The sequence below is a fragment of the Crocuta crocuta genome, unplaced genomic scaffold (assembly GCF_008692635.1).
Source record: "Crocuta crocuta isolate KB4526 unplaced genomic scaffold, BGI_CrCroc_1.0 scaffold53, whole genome shotgun sequence".
Lineage (NCBI taxonomy): Eukaryota > Metazoa > Chordata > Mammalia > Carnivora > Hyaenidae > Crocuta > Crocuta crocuta.
Window position 1 is genome coordinate 117,723 of NW_027529432.1, and position 17,822 is coordinate 135,544.

The 17,822-nt window shown below is 48.8% G+C and overlaps 1 protein-coding gene across 1 annotated transcript in view; it reads right to left on the minus strand.

Moving 5' to 3' along the window:
* Nucleotides 1-6,415: 6,415 nt before the first annotated feature.
* The window catches only part of AHNAK (AHNAK nucleoprotein), a 100,510-nt gene continuing 89,103 nt past the window's right edge, over nucleotides 6,416-17,822 (minus strand). Inside the window, exon 6 of the mRNA XM_077759638.1 lies at nucleotides 6,416-6,746. Coding sequence (XP_077615764.1) covers nucleotides 6,739-6,746 — 8 coding nt within the window. The 3' untranslated portion in view covers nucleotides 6,416-6,738. The remainder of the gene's footprint in view (nucleotides 6,747-17,822) is intronic.

Genomic DNA, 17,822 nt, shown 5'->3' on the forward strand with positions numbered 1-17,822 from the left:
GGGGGGGGGGGAGCCTCCTGGCTCTCTCCCACCTCCTCCCGCTTCGCTCGCGACTTAGGCCCCCTGCTTCTTCTGTATCCAGGTCATCATTAACTCACATACCTTTACTTTTCGTGAGCCATCCACATCGGTGAGTATTGTTCAAACAGATAAAGATCCAGGGCCATAAAAGGTGCAGAATTTTAATTACCTATTCACAGCAAGGGAAGTATTTACCCAGGGCAAATTCAACACAGGTATCTGGAGATAAAAGGAAGTACAATGATAATGTAGGGAGTGTCCGCCTCAAGGGTGCTGGAGAAGGAGGGGATCCACAAGCAATGTGAGCTGTCAACACAGAAAGGCGCCTTCAGTTTTAAAACAATAGAATGGGGGGGAGGGGACGCCTGGGTGGCTCAGTAAGTTAAGAGTCCGACTTTGGCTCAGGTCATGATCTCGTGGTTTGTGGGTTCCGGCCCGCATAGGGCTTTCTGCCGACAGCTCAGAGCCTGGAGCCTGCTTCAGATTCTGTGTTTCCCTCTTTCTCTGCCCCTCCCCTAGTTACGCTCTGTCTCTCTCCCTCTCCAAAGTAAATAAACATTAACAAAAACCAAAAGAACAGAATGGAAGATGCACTGATCCCAACCACAGAAAGAGCACGTATCTGTGGGATGCGTATTGCCAGAAAGCAGAAGGAAATTAGAGGACTGAAGGAATGTTCACTGGGTTCTTTTCTGTCTGCACGTGCTCACCTGTAAGTTATAGCACAGGGCCAGGAACTATGGCCGATGGCCCATGTTCAAGACATAGCCTATTCTAGAATGGACCTCAAGCTAAGAATCGTTCCTGCATTTGAAGAAGGAAGAAGTGAGGAGGGGAAAAGGATTGTCCACCCCTGTGTCATATAAATATATAATTCTATAATCGGCCCTTTTCACAACGAATATGCCAAACTAAAACACAGAGAGGCCAGTGTATGAACATAAGCTTCCTGCATTTGAGAAGTGTTACACACACACTCAACATCTCAACAAAGGAAAAAATGTATATATGTATATAGATATATATATGTACACATAAATATATACATATATATCTGTTCTTTTTAATTTAATATTTTAATAGTTTATTGTCATGTTGGTTTCCATATTATATATATCTATATCTATATATCTATATATATATATATATCTGTTCTTAGCACTACATTAGTTTTGGTGTTCATTCCCCTGCTGAGCCTAAGGGGAAAGACTATACTTCTTGATCACATTGTCACCTGAAGAGTGAATCTGGGTGAAAATGGTCTCTGAAAAACAGTCTCGGGGCGCCTGGGTGGCTCAGTTGGTTAAACGTCTGACTCTTGATTTCAGTCCAGGCCATGATTTCACCGTGAGATCAAGCCCTGCTAGATCCCACATCTAGCAGCACAGAGCCTGCTTGGGATCCTCTTTCCCTCAATCTCTGCTCCTCCCCTGCTCATACTTTTTTTCTCTCTTTCTCTCTCTTTCTCTCAAAATAAATAAACATTTAAAAAAGAAAAGAGTCTGTTGCGCCTAGAATCTGCCAACAAAGGAGCGATTACTCTTGAAGAAAAGAGGAGCGGTAATTAACAAACCCCTGGCCACACTGCAAAACCCCAGGGTTGCCCTTACCGTAGGTCAGTGTGTACCCTGAATTGACCAATGGATAGGAAAGCTGCAGTTTTACGCCCTCAACACATGAGACAGTTGAGGTTAGCCTGGCAGAAAAATCTATAAATGACTCACAAGGCAGGAAGAGGAAGCAAAACCAGCCCTCATCAACGTGATCAAGATGATGTGGATAAAATTATATCTAGTTTACGGCTGATGCAAGGCACGCTGATGGTAAAGACCAACTGATCGGTGGGTAGTAATTCACTGTAAGGTGGTTGCCACTGAAAATGGCTTCAGCTAGATGATAGATAATAGAGCAAATAATGCGTTCTGAACATGTAATTAGAGAATGTTCCTCCAGGCACATACAGAACACACTGACGGGCACATGGGACAATGTGAGGATGAGTCATCAGTAGTAAGCCACCCAGCATATTTCCATGAGTAAACTAAAATTATAAAACAAGAGTACATGCAAAAAAAAAAAAAAAATCGGAAAACAGATTCAGCACAACATATGCAGCTGCTGTGGTCAGGTTTTGGAACTCGGACTTGTTCCCCACCAAGTGAATAGATTCCTAGCCTATCATGAAAGTCAAGTTAACCCCTAAAATATCTCAGGTTCTGTGTGTCCATGCCACCCGACCATCCTGTGTCACTATGAGGCATGTCCTTTAGAATTCCCTCAGAGGTCCTCCCCTCAGCCCTGTGCAGGGTGGAGGCTCAGGTGGGGGGCTGCCTTGCTGGGCAGAAAGGGTCTTCTGCCCCAGGCCCCTTTGTGTCCAATCAGTCTCTGAGTTCATCTCCTCAGTTTACCTTGAACTTGTCCCCTTCCTGCTTGCTACTCCCATTGCCAATAGCAGGCCCTCCCCATCTGTAGCCTGGATGATTCCAAATAGACCCCAGATTAGTTTCCTATGGCTGTTGTAGCAAATTACCAGAAGCTTAGTGGCTTTAAAAAATGTATTATCTGAGGGGCACCCGGGTGGCTCAGTCGGTTGAGCGTTCAGCGAGCTCAGTCATGATCTCTCAGTTCGGGAGTTCAAGCCCCATATCGGGCTCGTTGCTGCCAGCCTGTCTGTGCAGAGCCCAGCTCAGATCCTCTGTCCCCCTCTCTCTGCCCCTCCCTTGCTTGTGCTCTCCCAAAAATAACTATTTTTAAAAAATTATGATCTTGGGGGCGCCTGGGTGGCTCAGTTGGTTAAGCGTCTGACTTTGGCTCAGGTCCTGATCACACGGTTCGTGGGTTCGAGCCCCGTGTTGGGCTCTGTGCTGACAGCTCAGAGCCTGGAGCCTGCTTCAGATTCTGTATCTCCCTCTCTCTCTGACCCTCCCCTGCTCACTCTGTTTCTCTCTCTCAGAAATAAACAAAACATTAAAAAAATTTTTTTAATGTTGTGATCTCATAGGTCTAGGGGTCAGAAGTCCAAAATGGCTTCACTGTGCTAAAAATCAAGTTGGCAGCAGGCTGTGCTCCTTCTGAAGGCACTAGGAGAGAATCCAGTTCCTTGTTTTCCCATTTCTAGAGGCCGCCTTCACTCCCAGGCCTGTGGTCCTTCCCCTCCCTTCAGACCCAGCAGTACAACAGCCTCTTCGATGCTCTCTCTGGCGCCGGTCTCCTCCTCCGCCTCCCTCTTCTGTAGACAAGGGTCCTTGTGGCTGCACTGGGCCCACCCTGGCATCAAGGCCATTCTCTCCATCTTAATATCATCTGATCAGTAAACCTCATTTCCCGTGCAACCTTCATTCCCCTCTGCCAGGTAACCTAACCTCTTTACAAGTTCTGCGGATTCGGACGTGGGCATCTTTGAAAATCATTATTCGTCCTCTCCAAAGGGTCTCTAAGATTTCAGTCTTGCCCCTCCACAATATTCTCCCCGTGATTGCCAGCAACCCAACAGAAATGCCATGCTTTTGTTTAAAACCCTTCTCTGCTACCAGTTACCTGTAGGATAAAGTCCAGCCTCCTCACCAGGCCCCGGAGGCCCTCCTTGGAGGCTGGCGCTGCCTGTGGCTCTGGTCTCAAGTCCCGCTGCTCCCCCCTTCTGCTCTGGGGGTGCAGCATCAGACAAGGCTTGGAAATAAGGTGGCCCTCCAAATGAGGCTGGCAAATTTCGCAGACAGTGGATGGGAGGAATCAAGAGATTGTCTCCAACCACGAGAAAAGATTCTGCCACATCCTGTACTCCACCAAGGGGACGCGGGAGTCATGTGAGGGGGAGGGGCTAGAATGGGGGTGTCATCTAATCAGTGCAAACCTAACCCTACGTCCTGCGCCCCCGCTGGGTGAACAGCAGGGGCTGGTGTGCCAAAGAGGAGGGAGGGGCAGTGGCGCCGGAGAGACAGGTGGGTCCTGAGCAGGATAAAGGAGCAACAGAGGAATATTCCAGCTTCCACCGGCGACAAGCCTTGTGGGTCATGGTCCCTTCAACCAGGCCCTTCAGACTATCTCTGCTCACCACCCAACCTTTGTAACTTGTCCCCAGGGGGAGAATATGCTCGTCTAGTCTACTAGACATTTCTCCCAGCAAATTAATAAATATGCTTCTGGTTGTAGCTGTGGGTCTGGACGCTGCGTGCGCAGCTTCTTCTGAGAGATGGGGTTCTTCTCATGTTGTTCCCTCAAACAGGTTCTGAGGCCACAAAGCCTTGAGAAAGACCAAAGTCCCCCTCCTCATCTGCTCCCTGGCCAGCCTCTAGTGTGTGGTCCATGGAAGACAGACAAATGGAAGAAAGGGAAAGCAAAAGGGAAATCGGATGCCGCCAGCCCAGAACAGAGGATCTTCCTGGTGGGCGGACTTCCTCAGGTGACACTTACCTGTGTGACTCTGAGGCATACACATTTCTTTTTTTGTTTTTTTTTGTTTTTTTTTTTTTTAATTTATTTCTAGGAGAGAGAGAGACAGCGTGAGCAGGGGAGGGTCAAAGAGAGAGGGAGATACAGACTCTGAAATAGGCTCCAGGCTCTGAGCTGGCAGTCAGCACAGAGCCCGATGCGGGGCTCGAATCCACAACTCGAATCCACAAACCGCGAGATCATGACCTGAGCGAAAGTCGGACGCTTAACCGACTAAGCCACCCAGGCACCCAGGCATACACATTTCTATCTGAAACAGGCACCTATCCCATGCTCCACACCTTTGCAGACAGTTCCCACTGAGTCACCTGCCCCCTGTTCACCTGAAGATCCACACTCCACCCTTCATGACTTATGCGATATCTGGGCCATAAGGATATTTAAGTCATAGAAATGCAATTTTAACTGGGCATCCTGTATTTTTTATCTGTTACATCTAACACATTTACACTTCCTTTAAGACTCAGCTCTTGGGGGGGAGGGGCACCTGGGCAGCTCAGTCGGTTTAAAAACAGAAACTGGGGCGCCTGGGTGGCTTAGTCGGTTAAGCGTCCGACTTTCGCTTAGGTCATGATCTCGCGGTTCGTGGGTTCGGGCCCCGCGTCGGGCTCTGTGCTGACTGCCAGCTCGGAGCCTGGAGCCTGTTTCAGTCTGTGGCTCCCTCTCTCTCTGACCCTCCCCTGCTCACGCTGTCTCTCTCTCTCTCTCTCTCCTAGAAATAAAAAAAAAAACAAAAAAAACAGAAACTGTTTTAGATTCTGTGTCTCCCTCTCCCCCTCCCTCATTCATGCTCTCTCTTCATCTCAAAAATAAATAAACGTTAAAAACTTAAAAAAAAAAAAGACTCAGCTCTTGGATTCTTCCCATCCTGACCCCCATGCACCTAGGCCCAGGGGCTCTCTCTACCACCGCTACATCTCATCTAGACTCTGTCGTATGCGTATCTGGCTAGAGCATGTTCGCTTGTATCTGCCTTCTTCTCTGCATCATGAGCCCCATGAGGGTGTGACCCAAACGTGTGTTCTCTTGCCGGTCATTGAAGAAATAAATAAATCCAGGTAAACCAAAGGGCAATAAACTCACTCAAATATGAGTCTGCATCCTCTGATCCAGTACAGCAGGGTCCTACTTTTGAGCCTCTCGTGAAAAAGTTGAGACGCGTGTGGAAATGAAGACAGTAGATTAAGCACGTTACAGACATAGAGAACCCTTTAATCCCCACCTCTCTTCTTCCAGGTGGGACCAAATCAGTAACCAAGTGGTCCCAGAGACATAAGCCCGATTCCCAAAGAAGGTCTGCCATCATTCTCTGGCTAACCCTTTAGAAGAATGCACACACTCACAGGAAGCAAGCTCTAACCAAAGTCAACGCATTCCGAAAAGTTTGAAATTCATTGTTTCCCCTTACTCCTGTCTTTCTTGCGAGGAGATCAGCTTATGAAACTGGAATCTCTCTAAGCCGCAAATCTATCTGAAATGTATTCGTTTTACCCCTGATGAATTTCAAGACCTGATTATTCTGCAGTTATAGCAATGTTGATAAACATCATCTATTAACCAGATAATAAAAAAAAATTACCTTTTGATGTCTCAAACCGTAGAACAAGAATTTCTGTATGTGTCCCTGTAACTGGAAAGTTTGAAAAATCGTATGCATAAAGAAATGTATTGGCTGACATGTTAAGGACAGCATTTTTATTTTTGTAGACCAATAAAGTAGAAAGGAGAAAGGAGGGAGAGAAGAGGAAGGAGGGAACATGCTGGAATTCTCTCTAGCTGCTCACCATTTAGAGGCAGAAGTCATGCACTGACTCTGAATATTGACCAAAAAACCCACTTTTTGTGTTTCTCACCAAGGTTTCTCACCTGCCTGTAGCCAACTCTCTAGGTGATTTTTAATACCAGTAAAGGGAGTAGTGAAATCCACCAACACTGAGCCAGCAGAGATGCTCGACAGATGTTTATTGAGTGAATGAGTAAAAGACAATCACCAGAGCCCTGTCGTCACCAAAGCCCACCCTGGTTACAAACGTGTAAGCACCCGATCCCCTTAAAGGTGAAGAAAAGCACCAAGTGAGACTTCTGTAGCACCCCTGCGTCCAGAACTGGCTAGGGCTCTGAAAGCCACCTCGTGGAAGGTATTCCTTTAACTGCAGGTGTTTGTTTCCTTTGGCACAGCAATATGTAATTTCCCATTTTTAGAACAATGCTCTGAAGAACAGTCACCAAAACAACTTTCAGAGGGGGCGGTTTTCTTCCTGGCCACTGCTACAGCCCTGTAAGACAACAATAACAAAGGGATATTTATTCAAAACACTGTTTGCATCTCCATAAAATCAGGAGGCCATTCGTTAGCTTTGCACAGGCTGCGGAAGGACCCTTCCGACCCCTTGATAGAGCATCCAAACGAACTCTTGTCTTTGGGAGTGGTAGGTTTGGAAAGGATTCTGCTGTTGGCTCAGTTTTTGTTTTGACACACCTCCCTCCGTGTGGTTCCCAGGCGGCGAGGGTGGAAAGGAAGTTTGTAGAAAGCCTGTGTCCGTTCTTTGGGTGCCCCGTACAAGCCTGAACCCGGAAGAGGACAGTGTGTTCTTGAAGACATGCAAATAGCAGACTTTGAAGGTGAGGGCCCAGGAAGAGATGAGATGCACCCCCTCCAGTCGAACCGTTGAGAAATCCCTTTCATTATCATCCCCGAGACAACCTCCTCTCTGCTTCGTAAACTCAAGAAATCGACAAGAAGACTTCAGGAGTCCTTCCCCCTTCTCCGCATCTACTTAACCTTTCATTTCTGTCCCTCTGCTTCTGCCCAGAACACATGTAATTCCTCCCCACTTGAACCTGCATGTTTCCCTCCTCAATGGCCTCCAGGCCCACTCACTTTGACCTCCTCTGTGGGTCTGTACTTCTCGGCTTCATCTTGCACCTTCCCTGCTCAGCAACAGTCGGCGGCTCCTCTTCCTGAAGAAAAGATCCAGCTTCCTTAGGGGAAGGGAACCTCATCTGGAGCCCGTCTTCCTTTCCAACCTTATCCTCCACTGGTTCCTCCAAAATCTTAGGCACCATCCAAGATTTCTCACCAGTCCCAGACTCCACCTTTGCCCTCCGGGTACCACTTCCCTCCCCCAACCCCCAAATTTGAATGACCTTCCTGGTCCTCTCTCTGTGACAAAATCTTTCTCATTGCTGAAAATCCCAACAGCTAATACCTCTCTCTGCCTAATCCAGCTGAAAATGACTTCCCTCTTACTGAAGCACTGAGATCTCCCCCCACCCCAGCCACAAAATATCTCTCCTTTGTGGAGAAAACATGAATGTAATTTTTTTTTCCAAACATGTGCTAAATCGTTTCAAGGAGAAAGGTGCTAAGCCTCTTTAAGAGGCCTAGGTGGAACCAATTCAGTGTTGACTTTGCCATTTCTACCCTATCCTTTACTGAGCACTTGCTATGACCTGGGTGCTGGACTGAGTGCTTCTTGGGTATGACCTCATTCAACCCTCATGATGAAACCGTAAGGTAAGTACCACAGTCCCCTTTTTACAGACAAGGAAACAAAAAGACTTTGGGAAATTAAATAACTTCCTGCGAGCCTCCCAATTTCAGAGGAAAAGAGATGGAGCTCAGGCTTGGCTCACAATATTCACTGCTGTGGCCAATGTTCATATGTCCTTCTCAGAGAATTTACGACACGGAACAGTTACGATGAGCACATGGGTGGGAACTTCTTCTCCCAACTAGAACAAATTCATGGAAAATTTCCCCATTCAATGTTTTTTGTTTTTGTTTTTGCTTTCCTTTGTTTTTGAGAGAGAGTGAGAGCAAGCACAGGTGCACACAAGCCGGGGGGAGAGGGGCAGAGAGAGAGAGGGAAAGAGAGAATCTTAAGCAGGCTCCATGAGCCCAACTCCAGGCTCAATCCCATAACCATGAGATCATGACCTGAGCCAAAATCAAGAGTTGGATGTTCAATCAATTGAACTACCCCCCCCCCTTTTTTTTAAATCAAAGTATAACACAAATATAGTAAAGGACATATGGAATGCACTTGTGATGAGCACAGGGTAACATATGGAAGTGTTGAATTACACTATTGTACACCTGAAACTAATGGAACACTGTATGTTAATGAACTGGAATTAAAATTAAAACATAAAACAAAACAAAATAAAATAAAATGCATTCATCTTAAATGGGCAGCGTGATAATCATTTACATAGATATGCACTTATATAAGCAGCACCCCAGTCCAGCCTAGAATATTTCTAGCACCACACAAGGTTCTCTCATGAACCTTCTCAGTCCATACCTCCACCAGATATAACTTGATTTTGCTCTTCATATTTTAACTTCGCCTCTTCTTGAACTTCGTATTAATGATCCTCTAACATGTAATCTCTCTCACTGTTGTGTATACTCTACCATATGAATATACCACCGTTTATTGCTTCAACTTCTAGTGGATGGGAATTTGGGGTGTTTCAAGTTTGGAGACAGGGCCTTTGAACATTTTTGTACATAGCTCTGTGTCATCATATCTCTTAGATATATGTACCCAGGAGGGAAATGATTGAGCCATGGAGTAGACATATCTTTAGCTGGAATAGAATCTACCAACCCATTTTCCTACATGATTGTGCATTTCAACACTCCCCACAGCAATGTGTCATAGTTCCAATGGCTCCACATTTCAGTGACACCTGGTATTGTCACTCTTTTCTCTTTGGCCATTCTGGTGGGCGTGTAGTGGTATCTCCTTGTGGTTTTAATGTGCATTTTTCCCATGAGTAATGATGTTGATCACCTTTTTATAGTTTATTTGGCCACCTGGATATACACTCTTATGAGTGTCTGTTAAATCTTTCATCCAATTTTTATGGGGTCTTGTCTTTTTCTTATTGATTTACAGTGGTAAATCCTGAAAATGAATACTTGGTTGGGTATATGTATTACAGATATCTTCTTTCGAGTCTGAGGCTTGTATTTTCATGTGGTTTTTTTTTTTAATGTCTATATATTTATTTTGAGAGAGAGCACAAGCACAAGTTGGGGTGGGGGGATGCAGAGAGAGGAGGAGAGAGAATCTTAAGCAGGCTCTGTGCTCAGCTCAGAGCCAGATTCAGGGCTCAATCCCACAAACTGTGAGATCATGACCTGAGCCAAACCCAAGAGTCGGATGCTTAAGTGACTGAGCCACCCAGGCGCCCTGCCTTTTCATGTTTCTAATGGTGCTTTGTGATGAAGAGAGGTGGTAATTTTGCTAAAACTCAACTTATCACTTTTTCTTCTGTGGTTAGTGCTTTTGGTGTTCTGTTTTAGACATTTTTGCCCACTCCAAAGGTCAGGAAGACATCCTCTCTATGTTAATTTCTTTTACTCTCACTTTCTTTTTTTTTTTTTTAATTTTTAAAAATGTTTTTATTTATTTCTGAGAGAGAGCGACAGCGTGAACAGGGGAGGGAGAGAGAGGGAGACACAGAATTGGAAACAGGCTCCAGGCTCTGAGCTAGCTGTCAGCATAGAGCCCGATGTGGGGCTTGAACCCAAGAACCGTGAGATCATGACCTGAGCCGAAGTCAGATGCTTAACCGACTGAGCCACCTGGGCGCCCCTACTCCCTCTTTCTAAGTATCTTCCTCTAGAGTTGGAGGTAACCAATTGGCTGCTATTTCAATAAGGAGCAAAGGTCGCATGGAAAAACTCACCATGACTGGCATAGAAGCCGTTGCTCATAGGATAATGATGGTCTTTGGACCATCTAGCCCGTTATTCAAGGCCACCTTAGAGTGTCAACGGGCACCATCGCTCACTGACCGCATTGCTGTAACTCCAGAGGAGGAACCCCTAATGAGGGGAAGGGGCATCTTCCAAAGTGACCTGGAAGGGAGAAGGGAGGACATCCGTCCCCCCAACCCTGTGGACACTCTCAGGCCGGCAGCCTACTCCCAAAACCCGAGTTGTGATCACTGTGCAAATACATTCTTCCCATCCTAGAAGCTCTCGCTGTCCCTCTTGATAAAACTTTCCCCTGAGTGTGTTTTTTTCTCCCTGGATTTGCCCTTTTATCATCCTTTATTTGTCTAACCCCTTGTCATCTCTAGGGCACTTACTATGACACCTTTGCTTTTTCCTCCTCTGCCTCCCCTCCCCTGACACAGGGTTTCCTAGCCTCAGCGCCTCGGATTTTGGGGGCTGGAAAAGCCTGTGCGGTAGACACCGCTCGGCTCCTCTGGTTCCTCCCGTTTCCTTCCCACCTTCCTTCTGTCAGTCAAGAGGCCTGAAGTAACAGTGAGGGGGTGGGAGGCAAATCATAGCTTTTTCAAGCTTAAAGGAACCTTCGATAGGATCTAGTGCAAACCCCTCATTTTACAGATGAGGAAACGGATCCCGAGAGGGGGAGGGAGAGGATGTGCCAGAGCCAAATATGTGGGGGAACAAAGCCAGGCCAAACAGGAAGTCAAAATTCCAGGGCTTGAGGCAGAATTTCCAGTCCCACCAGGGAACCTGGGACTGCTTCCCACAGCAACTTTCTCCCTCCAAGCCACACGTCGCATTCCAGAAACAACCAGGGCTTCTCAGACAGAGCAGCAGATGCAGATCTGACAAGCCCCCAGCGCGTGCTCACGAGCGGTCGTCCCTGAGAGTCCATTCCAGAGCCTCCGGGGGACATAGATGACCTCCCATCCCAACGGGGGAGTTTGGCGATGACTAATGCCATGACCACATCTTCGCATTAATTCTGTAATCAGGAGGGAACTGGCGGGCATACCGTCTGGCCGCACCTGTTCCAAAGGGGGAGTTGGAGAACAGCAGAGATGAGTGGAGAGCGAGCCTGGAGAGCCAGATCACGTCTGTCCCCGCTCTGTCGCCAAGCCGGCAGTTGAGGGGACCCTCCCCAGGGCAGCCCTCAACTGGGATCTCCCAAGTTGTGGCAGCTGTTAACACTTACTGAGCGCTTCCCATGCACTACACACTGTTCACACTACCTTATGTGAATTCAGTCCACCCTCCCCCAGCCTCTGAAGGAGACACTGCGTTTCTCCCACGTTGAAGATGTTGACATGTGGCCAGGGGCCTCTGGTCGAGCAACAAGGATGCCTTCCTGAAACATCTTCCATAGTGCGAATCTCCCTACTCATTACATCTTGCCAACATCAAGTTCACCCCCAACGTCACCAGCAGACCCCCATGGAGGGCCCCTTGTGTGTCAAAGCCTGCACCAGGAACTTACACAAAGCCCAAGATTTTAGCAGCTCCGTGATGGATATTTTCATTTTAACCATCACGAACTTGTGTTGACAATTATTAGAAATGTTGTCGGATCTCATTTAAGGTCGTGACAAAGATTTCTTTTTAATTAAATGTCAAGTGTTTGGTTTTTTAAAATAAATCTCTTTCAAAGGGGCGTTTAAACGAACAGTGCAAGGAGGGCGTGTGGATGTGTGGCGAGGGTGACGGTGGCACCAGATGGTCTTAAGCATGGGGGACCCACCCAGTCTATTCACAGCTCAGAGGGGCCTGTGTTGCTGGAGGCTGGTGCCTCCGATTCCCACCTGCCGCTTCCACATCCTCTCCCACAGCAAAGCCCTGCGGATTGGGAGAACCTAGTCAGCCCTTCGGCCCCCTCCAGCCCCATTCCACATGAGGGTCACTCACTTCTGGGTTCTCTCCGCTTTCTGGAGAAACCCGGCGAGGCTGATAAACATACTGAGATCCACTAACAAGAGGCCAAGTATGAAGACACAAAGGGCAGGGCACCTGGGTGGCTCAGTCGGTTAGGCGTCCGACTTCAGCTCAGGTCATGATCTCCCAGTCCGTGGGTTCGAGCCCTGTGTTGGGCTCTGTGCTGACAGCTCGGAGCCTGGGGCCTGCTTCAGATTCTGTGTCTCCTTCTCTCTGCCCCTCCCACAACTTGCAGTCTGTCTCTCTCTCAAAATAAAATAAAGACATTAAACACACACACACACACACACACACAGAAAGGGCTGAGGAAATCCCGCCCTTTCTTTGGACCCAGTCCTGAGTATTCTGCCTCTGCTAGACTTGCAAGTCACTGGCTGGCGCAATGTCCGCCCAGGACCCTCTGCTGAGAATGCCTCCCAGGGGCCAGGCTGTGAGCTGGCCCTGGCCAGGGTGATGCTGTCAAGGACCCAACAGCGCCCCCTCCGGCTGGAGGTACATGGCACAGCCTGGTGGCTCCGGATTCTGGGTCCTGTTGGAGGCCCTGGGGGTTCTGCCCACCCAGCCTCAGAAGAACCTTCCTGTACCAGTACCTGTACCTGGTGATATAGGGAGGACTCTCCTTCCTTGGCAAATAGGGACAGTTTAAAAATCATACTCATAAATGAGACGGGGGTGGGGCAGGGTGGCGGGGGTGTGTGGGGACTTGCTCAAAGCCCCAGGGATATAATAGCAAACCAGAGGCTGGGATTCGAACCAGCCACCAAACTCCACCATCCCCAGCACTCTCAGAGGACAGGAGTCAGAGGCCATCTGCCCTTGGAGTCCCGGCCATTGTATTCTATTGGGCGCCGCCTTCCTCCCCTCCCCCCCCCCCCCCCGCCGGGCGTCCNCCTTGTTCAGGGCATTGTTCTCCATCAGAAGAGGATCTCGAAAGCAGAAGGAAATTAGAAAACCACACAATGAATACCAGATTCTCCTTTCTCCCGGCTTTGGCTGCCAGGAGATTGAGCAGGGCTGGGCCGTCAGCACACCCCGCCCGCCCGGCAGCTGCTGGCCCTCCAGGACAGCCATGCCACGGGCAAGGGCTCAGCTTGGAAGCTGCATCCGTTCTCTATTGAGGGTCACAAGGTCCATGGTGGATGCTGATTCCTAGATGCAGAGCCTCCCACAAGGCATAAATCACAAGCTACAGGTGTTTGTCGGTTGACTAACTGACTCCACCCGGGCACCTTGCTAGACGCTTTACAGGGATAAACTCATTGAAGCCTCACAGCCATGCCATGAGGAAGACACTACTGTTAGTCACGCTTTAGTCATGACCAAGGGGGAGTCCAGGCGACCGAGACTGATCTGACTGGGGCAGTTTTGATGGGACCAAATGATCCCGCTCCTCGCTTCTTACAAACATCAGCTTCCCCTAGCGACACCAGGAGACGCGCACAGAGCCCTCCCGAAGTCACCCTCACGTGCCAGATAAAGAGAGTGACCCAGGAGAAGACGTGTCCCCTTCAGAATTTACACCCCGAGACAGCACACAGCGTGGATGGATATTAACAAGCTCTTGAGGGGGAGACACGCAGAGCCCATGTCAATCTTACCAACTGGGCATCTGAACATTCCTGCTAAGAATTTTTTCTTAAAAAGGCACTCCCCCCCCCCTCGTTGGGGCTATTCTTCATTTTAACATAATGTTGTGTTTTAAGCCTCCTACGTAAGTAGGCACCAGCTTTCAATGTTGTGGAATATTGAGCTCATATATCTGGTCAAACTTCTGCTTGCTTTTTGCTGCATCCATGGCTACCATCGGGGTAAACAGAGGAGAAAGGTTTGGCTCTCAGTCTTCCTCGCTGGGCCCTATGCCATCATTCCAAAAAACAAAGGGGAAAAGATGCCAGAAGTGAGGGACCAGGGTGAGTGGTGAAAGAAAACACCGTCCTGTTCCAATGGGTACTGAGCAGAGTCAAAACTCCGAACGAGGGGTGGGGAGGGGGCAGGGAGGCATTCCCCTAACTCCCCATAAGATGCATGCACATTGTAAATCTGTGGGCAGAGGAGGGAGAAGACGAGCTGTCACCCCCCAACCTTCTGCAGATGAGGTCACAGGCTTGGAGGATACCAGTGAACCCCAGCTTATAAGTGTATGCCTGGACCTGGGACCCAAGTCCTCTGTGCCCAACACCATGCCCTCCCCACCCTGCTGCCCTTCGGCTGCAGGATCTGGAAGCTCTGTGTGGTCTGTTAAGTGACCTGCTGTCTCTGGACAGCGTGATGTAATAACCACACCCCTGACCCTGTGCTGCGAGGCTGTCTGAACAAGAAAACCCAAGGGTCAGGCTTTGTCCTTGGACTTTCCAGGGTAGGGCCGCACAAATGGATCTGGGTTGGGGGGGGGGGGGGGGGGGTGTTGTTTTTTGTTTTTGTTTTTGTTTAGTCTGTTCTACCAGATGGTTAAAACAGAGGTGCTGAAAAGGTCAAGTTCCCAGGTTCACTCTCTAAATGAACCCAGTGTCCCACAAAGGAAAGTGAAGGGAATCTTCATCCCTCCTGGGCATCTTCACCATCCTGCCACACTTCTCCCATCTCAGAAGGCATCCGAGTCTCCAGAAAAGTCTCTCTGCTCTGCCAAGTAACAGCCACCGTCTTTTGTGCACTTGACCCCATCGCCATGCCTCTTTCGGAGCAAGGGAATCAACTACCCCATCTCGCTTCCCCCTCTCTCCCACTGGCTTCCTCGGCTGACCCAAGAAATATCTTCAAGTTTGCCCCAAACTGGAAAAACCTCCTTGTGTCTGCCTCCTGTGGCCAGAGATCATACCATCCTTCCTCATGGTATGAGGAACCTTTAACCTTTAACAGCAAGTTTCCTGGTGGTCTACCTTCCCCTCCTCAACGTCTCCCACTAATTCCTAAGCCCCCACAGCGGGCAGCCCAGCCCAAGAGGAACTGCTCTCTTAAGAGCCACAGATAGTCTATAAGCATCAACTCCAGCAATACCCATCCTGTCTGACCTCCCTTCGTCAATTACACCAACAGAAAACACTCCTCCTTGTGAAATGTGCTTAGAGTGAGCACTTTGCATTGCTTACTTGAAAGCCATTCCCCTTTTCCTTAGCTGGCACGAGCCCAACTTTGTTCAAGGACAGGAAAGAGATTCTTTTATTTCAGCAAGATGGGCACAGGCCCTGGTCCAAGCAGGCATGTGTCCTTTCTGACCAGTGGAATATAGAGGGACTTCGGTTTTGNCCTCTCCCTACAATTGTATTCCTTATCCCACTGAAGACCGAGGTCCACTTTCTGGAATCTCACCTTGGACCTATACTCGTGCTGAACCCCCCACCCCCCACCCCCCACCCACAAGAGAGATACATGTGCAGAAGATGTCTGCCCCACGCTGCTCCCTGTCTCCTGTCTTTGAACTCAGTTGTGCGAGGATGTGGTGTTTGAGGCTGAGGGAAGGCCGAGAACACCTCAGCAACACTGGCCCAGAGCTTGGCCGCTAAACATTCCGACTATGAGAAAACTCATCTGTGTCTGCACCACTACTGGATACATTTGCCGTTACCTACAGCCAAAAGCATCCCCAACTGAGATGTCACTCTTTTCTTGATTACTGACTCCTGGCTCTCGTTCTCAAATCTCCTTGACTCCTTGGCAGCCTGTCTACTCACCCCCTTGAATATCGGTGTTCTCCTGGCCTCCCCCTGCTCCTGGGTGGGTGTGCCCTCTTCATCTACCTGTTCGCTAATTCCACAAATACCCGCTGGTACCTTCTACGTGCCTGGCTGGCCTCGTAGAGCTGACATTCTAGCAGAGGAGACAACTGATAAACAAGATAAACAAATAAAAAGTTACAGGTTGTGGGGGTGCCTGGGTAGCTCAGTCAGTTGTGCACCTGACTCTTGATTTCGGCTCAGGTCATGATCTCGTGGTTCATGAGTTTGAGCCCCGCGTTAGGCTCCACACTGACAGCTCAGAGCCTGCTTGGGATTCTCTCTCTTCCCCCCACCCTTTCTCTCTCTCTCTCTCTCTCTCTCTCAATAAATAAATAAACTTAAAAAAAAGAGAGGGAGAGATAAGTGAGTAAAGGGGAGGGGAGAGTCCAATGAAGCTGAGATCTGTGCAGAACCCCTGAGCTTTGGGAAGGTTCTGGCTGTTCTGCTAAGTGCAGCTGGAAGTCATCAGGTAAGACGATTAACCATGGAATCTACTTTCTTAGCAATCACTGTGGCTGGAATTTGGAGCCAGAGTAGAACTGGGAGACAGTGTGGACCCACAGCCACCCCGTTGAGAAATGGGGGTGGCCTGGCCCAAGATGGTGGCACTGCAGATGGAGAGAGGTGATGTGTTTCCCTTGTGACGTATCCCGGAGGTAGAAATTATGGGACTAAGGGACTCCCAGGGGTGATCCCCATATTTTCTAGCTTGAACACAGGAAAGAGTCATATTGTTGATTAAGAAGGAGAAGCAGGTTCCCGGGTGAGGCAGGCAGATCGCTTTTGGAGTTCTGTTTTGGAGATGTTGTGTTTGAAATGCCTGAGAGCCATCCAAGTGAAGAGAGCAAGAGACAGCTAAGCACTCCAGACTGGAGCTCAGGGAATTGAGGATTTGGGGACTGTCAGCCTAGAAACGTATATAAAGCCATGGGAATGGATGAGATCCACTGAGCACAGCATGGAAAGGGAATACAAAGGGACATCCGGCCACGTAAGTTAGAGATATTATTTATCTTTCACGTCTCCCTTTGTCTTCTCCTCGTCATCTTCTCAGTTAAAACCCGAAATATCCCCCAAAGCTGCCTTCCATTCCCATGGCTGTGCCCTTCCAGCCTTCACCTTGTCTCCCCTGGAGATTTTCACCAGCCCCCTGGACTGTGGTCCCTCCCGTGCATCCACCATTCTGCCACCAGTGGGGTCGGCCCCTGCTCAGCTGTAGCAAAACTGAAACCAGAGGGTGCAGCAGAAGGCCTCAGAGAAGCAATCGTGGAACGATGCCAGGTGGGAATGGGGTCACCCAGACCTGAGCTGGAGAGAACGAGGTGCCCAGGTCAGTAACCACAGCAACAGGGGTGGGTGCAGGCAGATCACGGCCGTGACCACCCGGTCATCACCCTGCTCTGGCAGGAGTGTCTTTATTAGCTCAGTTTACTCACGCCAGCCCGTGTGGTTTCAAACTGAAAGGTGCCACACAGCACCTGGCATGCCCGTGGGCACTCTCTGCAACAGATAATAGCAACAATAACAAAATAACAGTGGCCAATGTTTACGGAGCACTTACAATGTGCCGGGCACTGTGTCAAGCGCCGAACATACTCCCCAAGTTATTAAGACAACCCTGGGAGGGAGGTATTATAGAAGAGGACTCTGAGGTCCAGGGAGGTTGAAGAGCAGTTAATAGCAAGGCATTTGGTGTCAGGTAGACATGGGTTTGTCTGCTGCTACGTGACTACGTCTCCCAGCCTCATCTGCAAAGGGGCTTAAGTGAGAGAACTTGGTAAAGCACTTAGCTAATGCCTATCACAAGACAGTACTCAATACGGATCGTTGCGATGGCTGTTGTAATTATAAGAAAAACAAAAGCCAGCTCCTGTCATTTCCCCATATTAACACCTCCAGTGGCTCCCACCTCCCCAGAGATTAGGATTCCCTGGTCTCACTGTTTGGCCCACCCACAC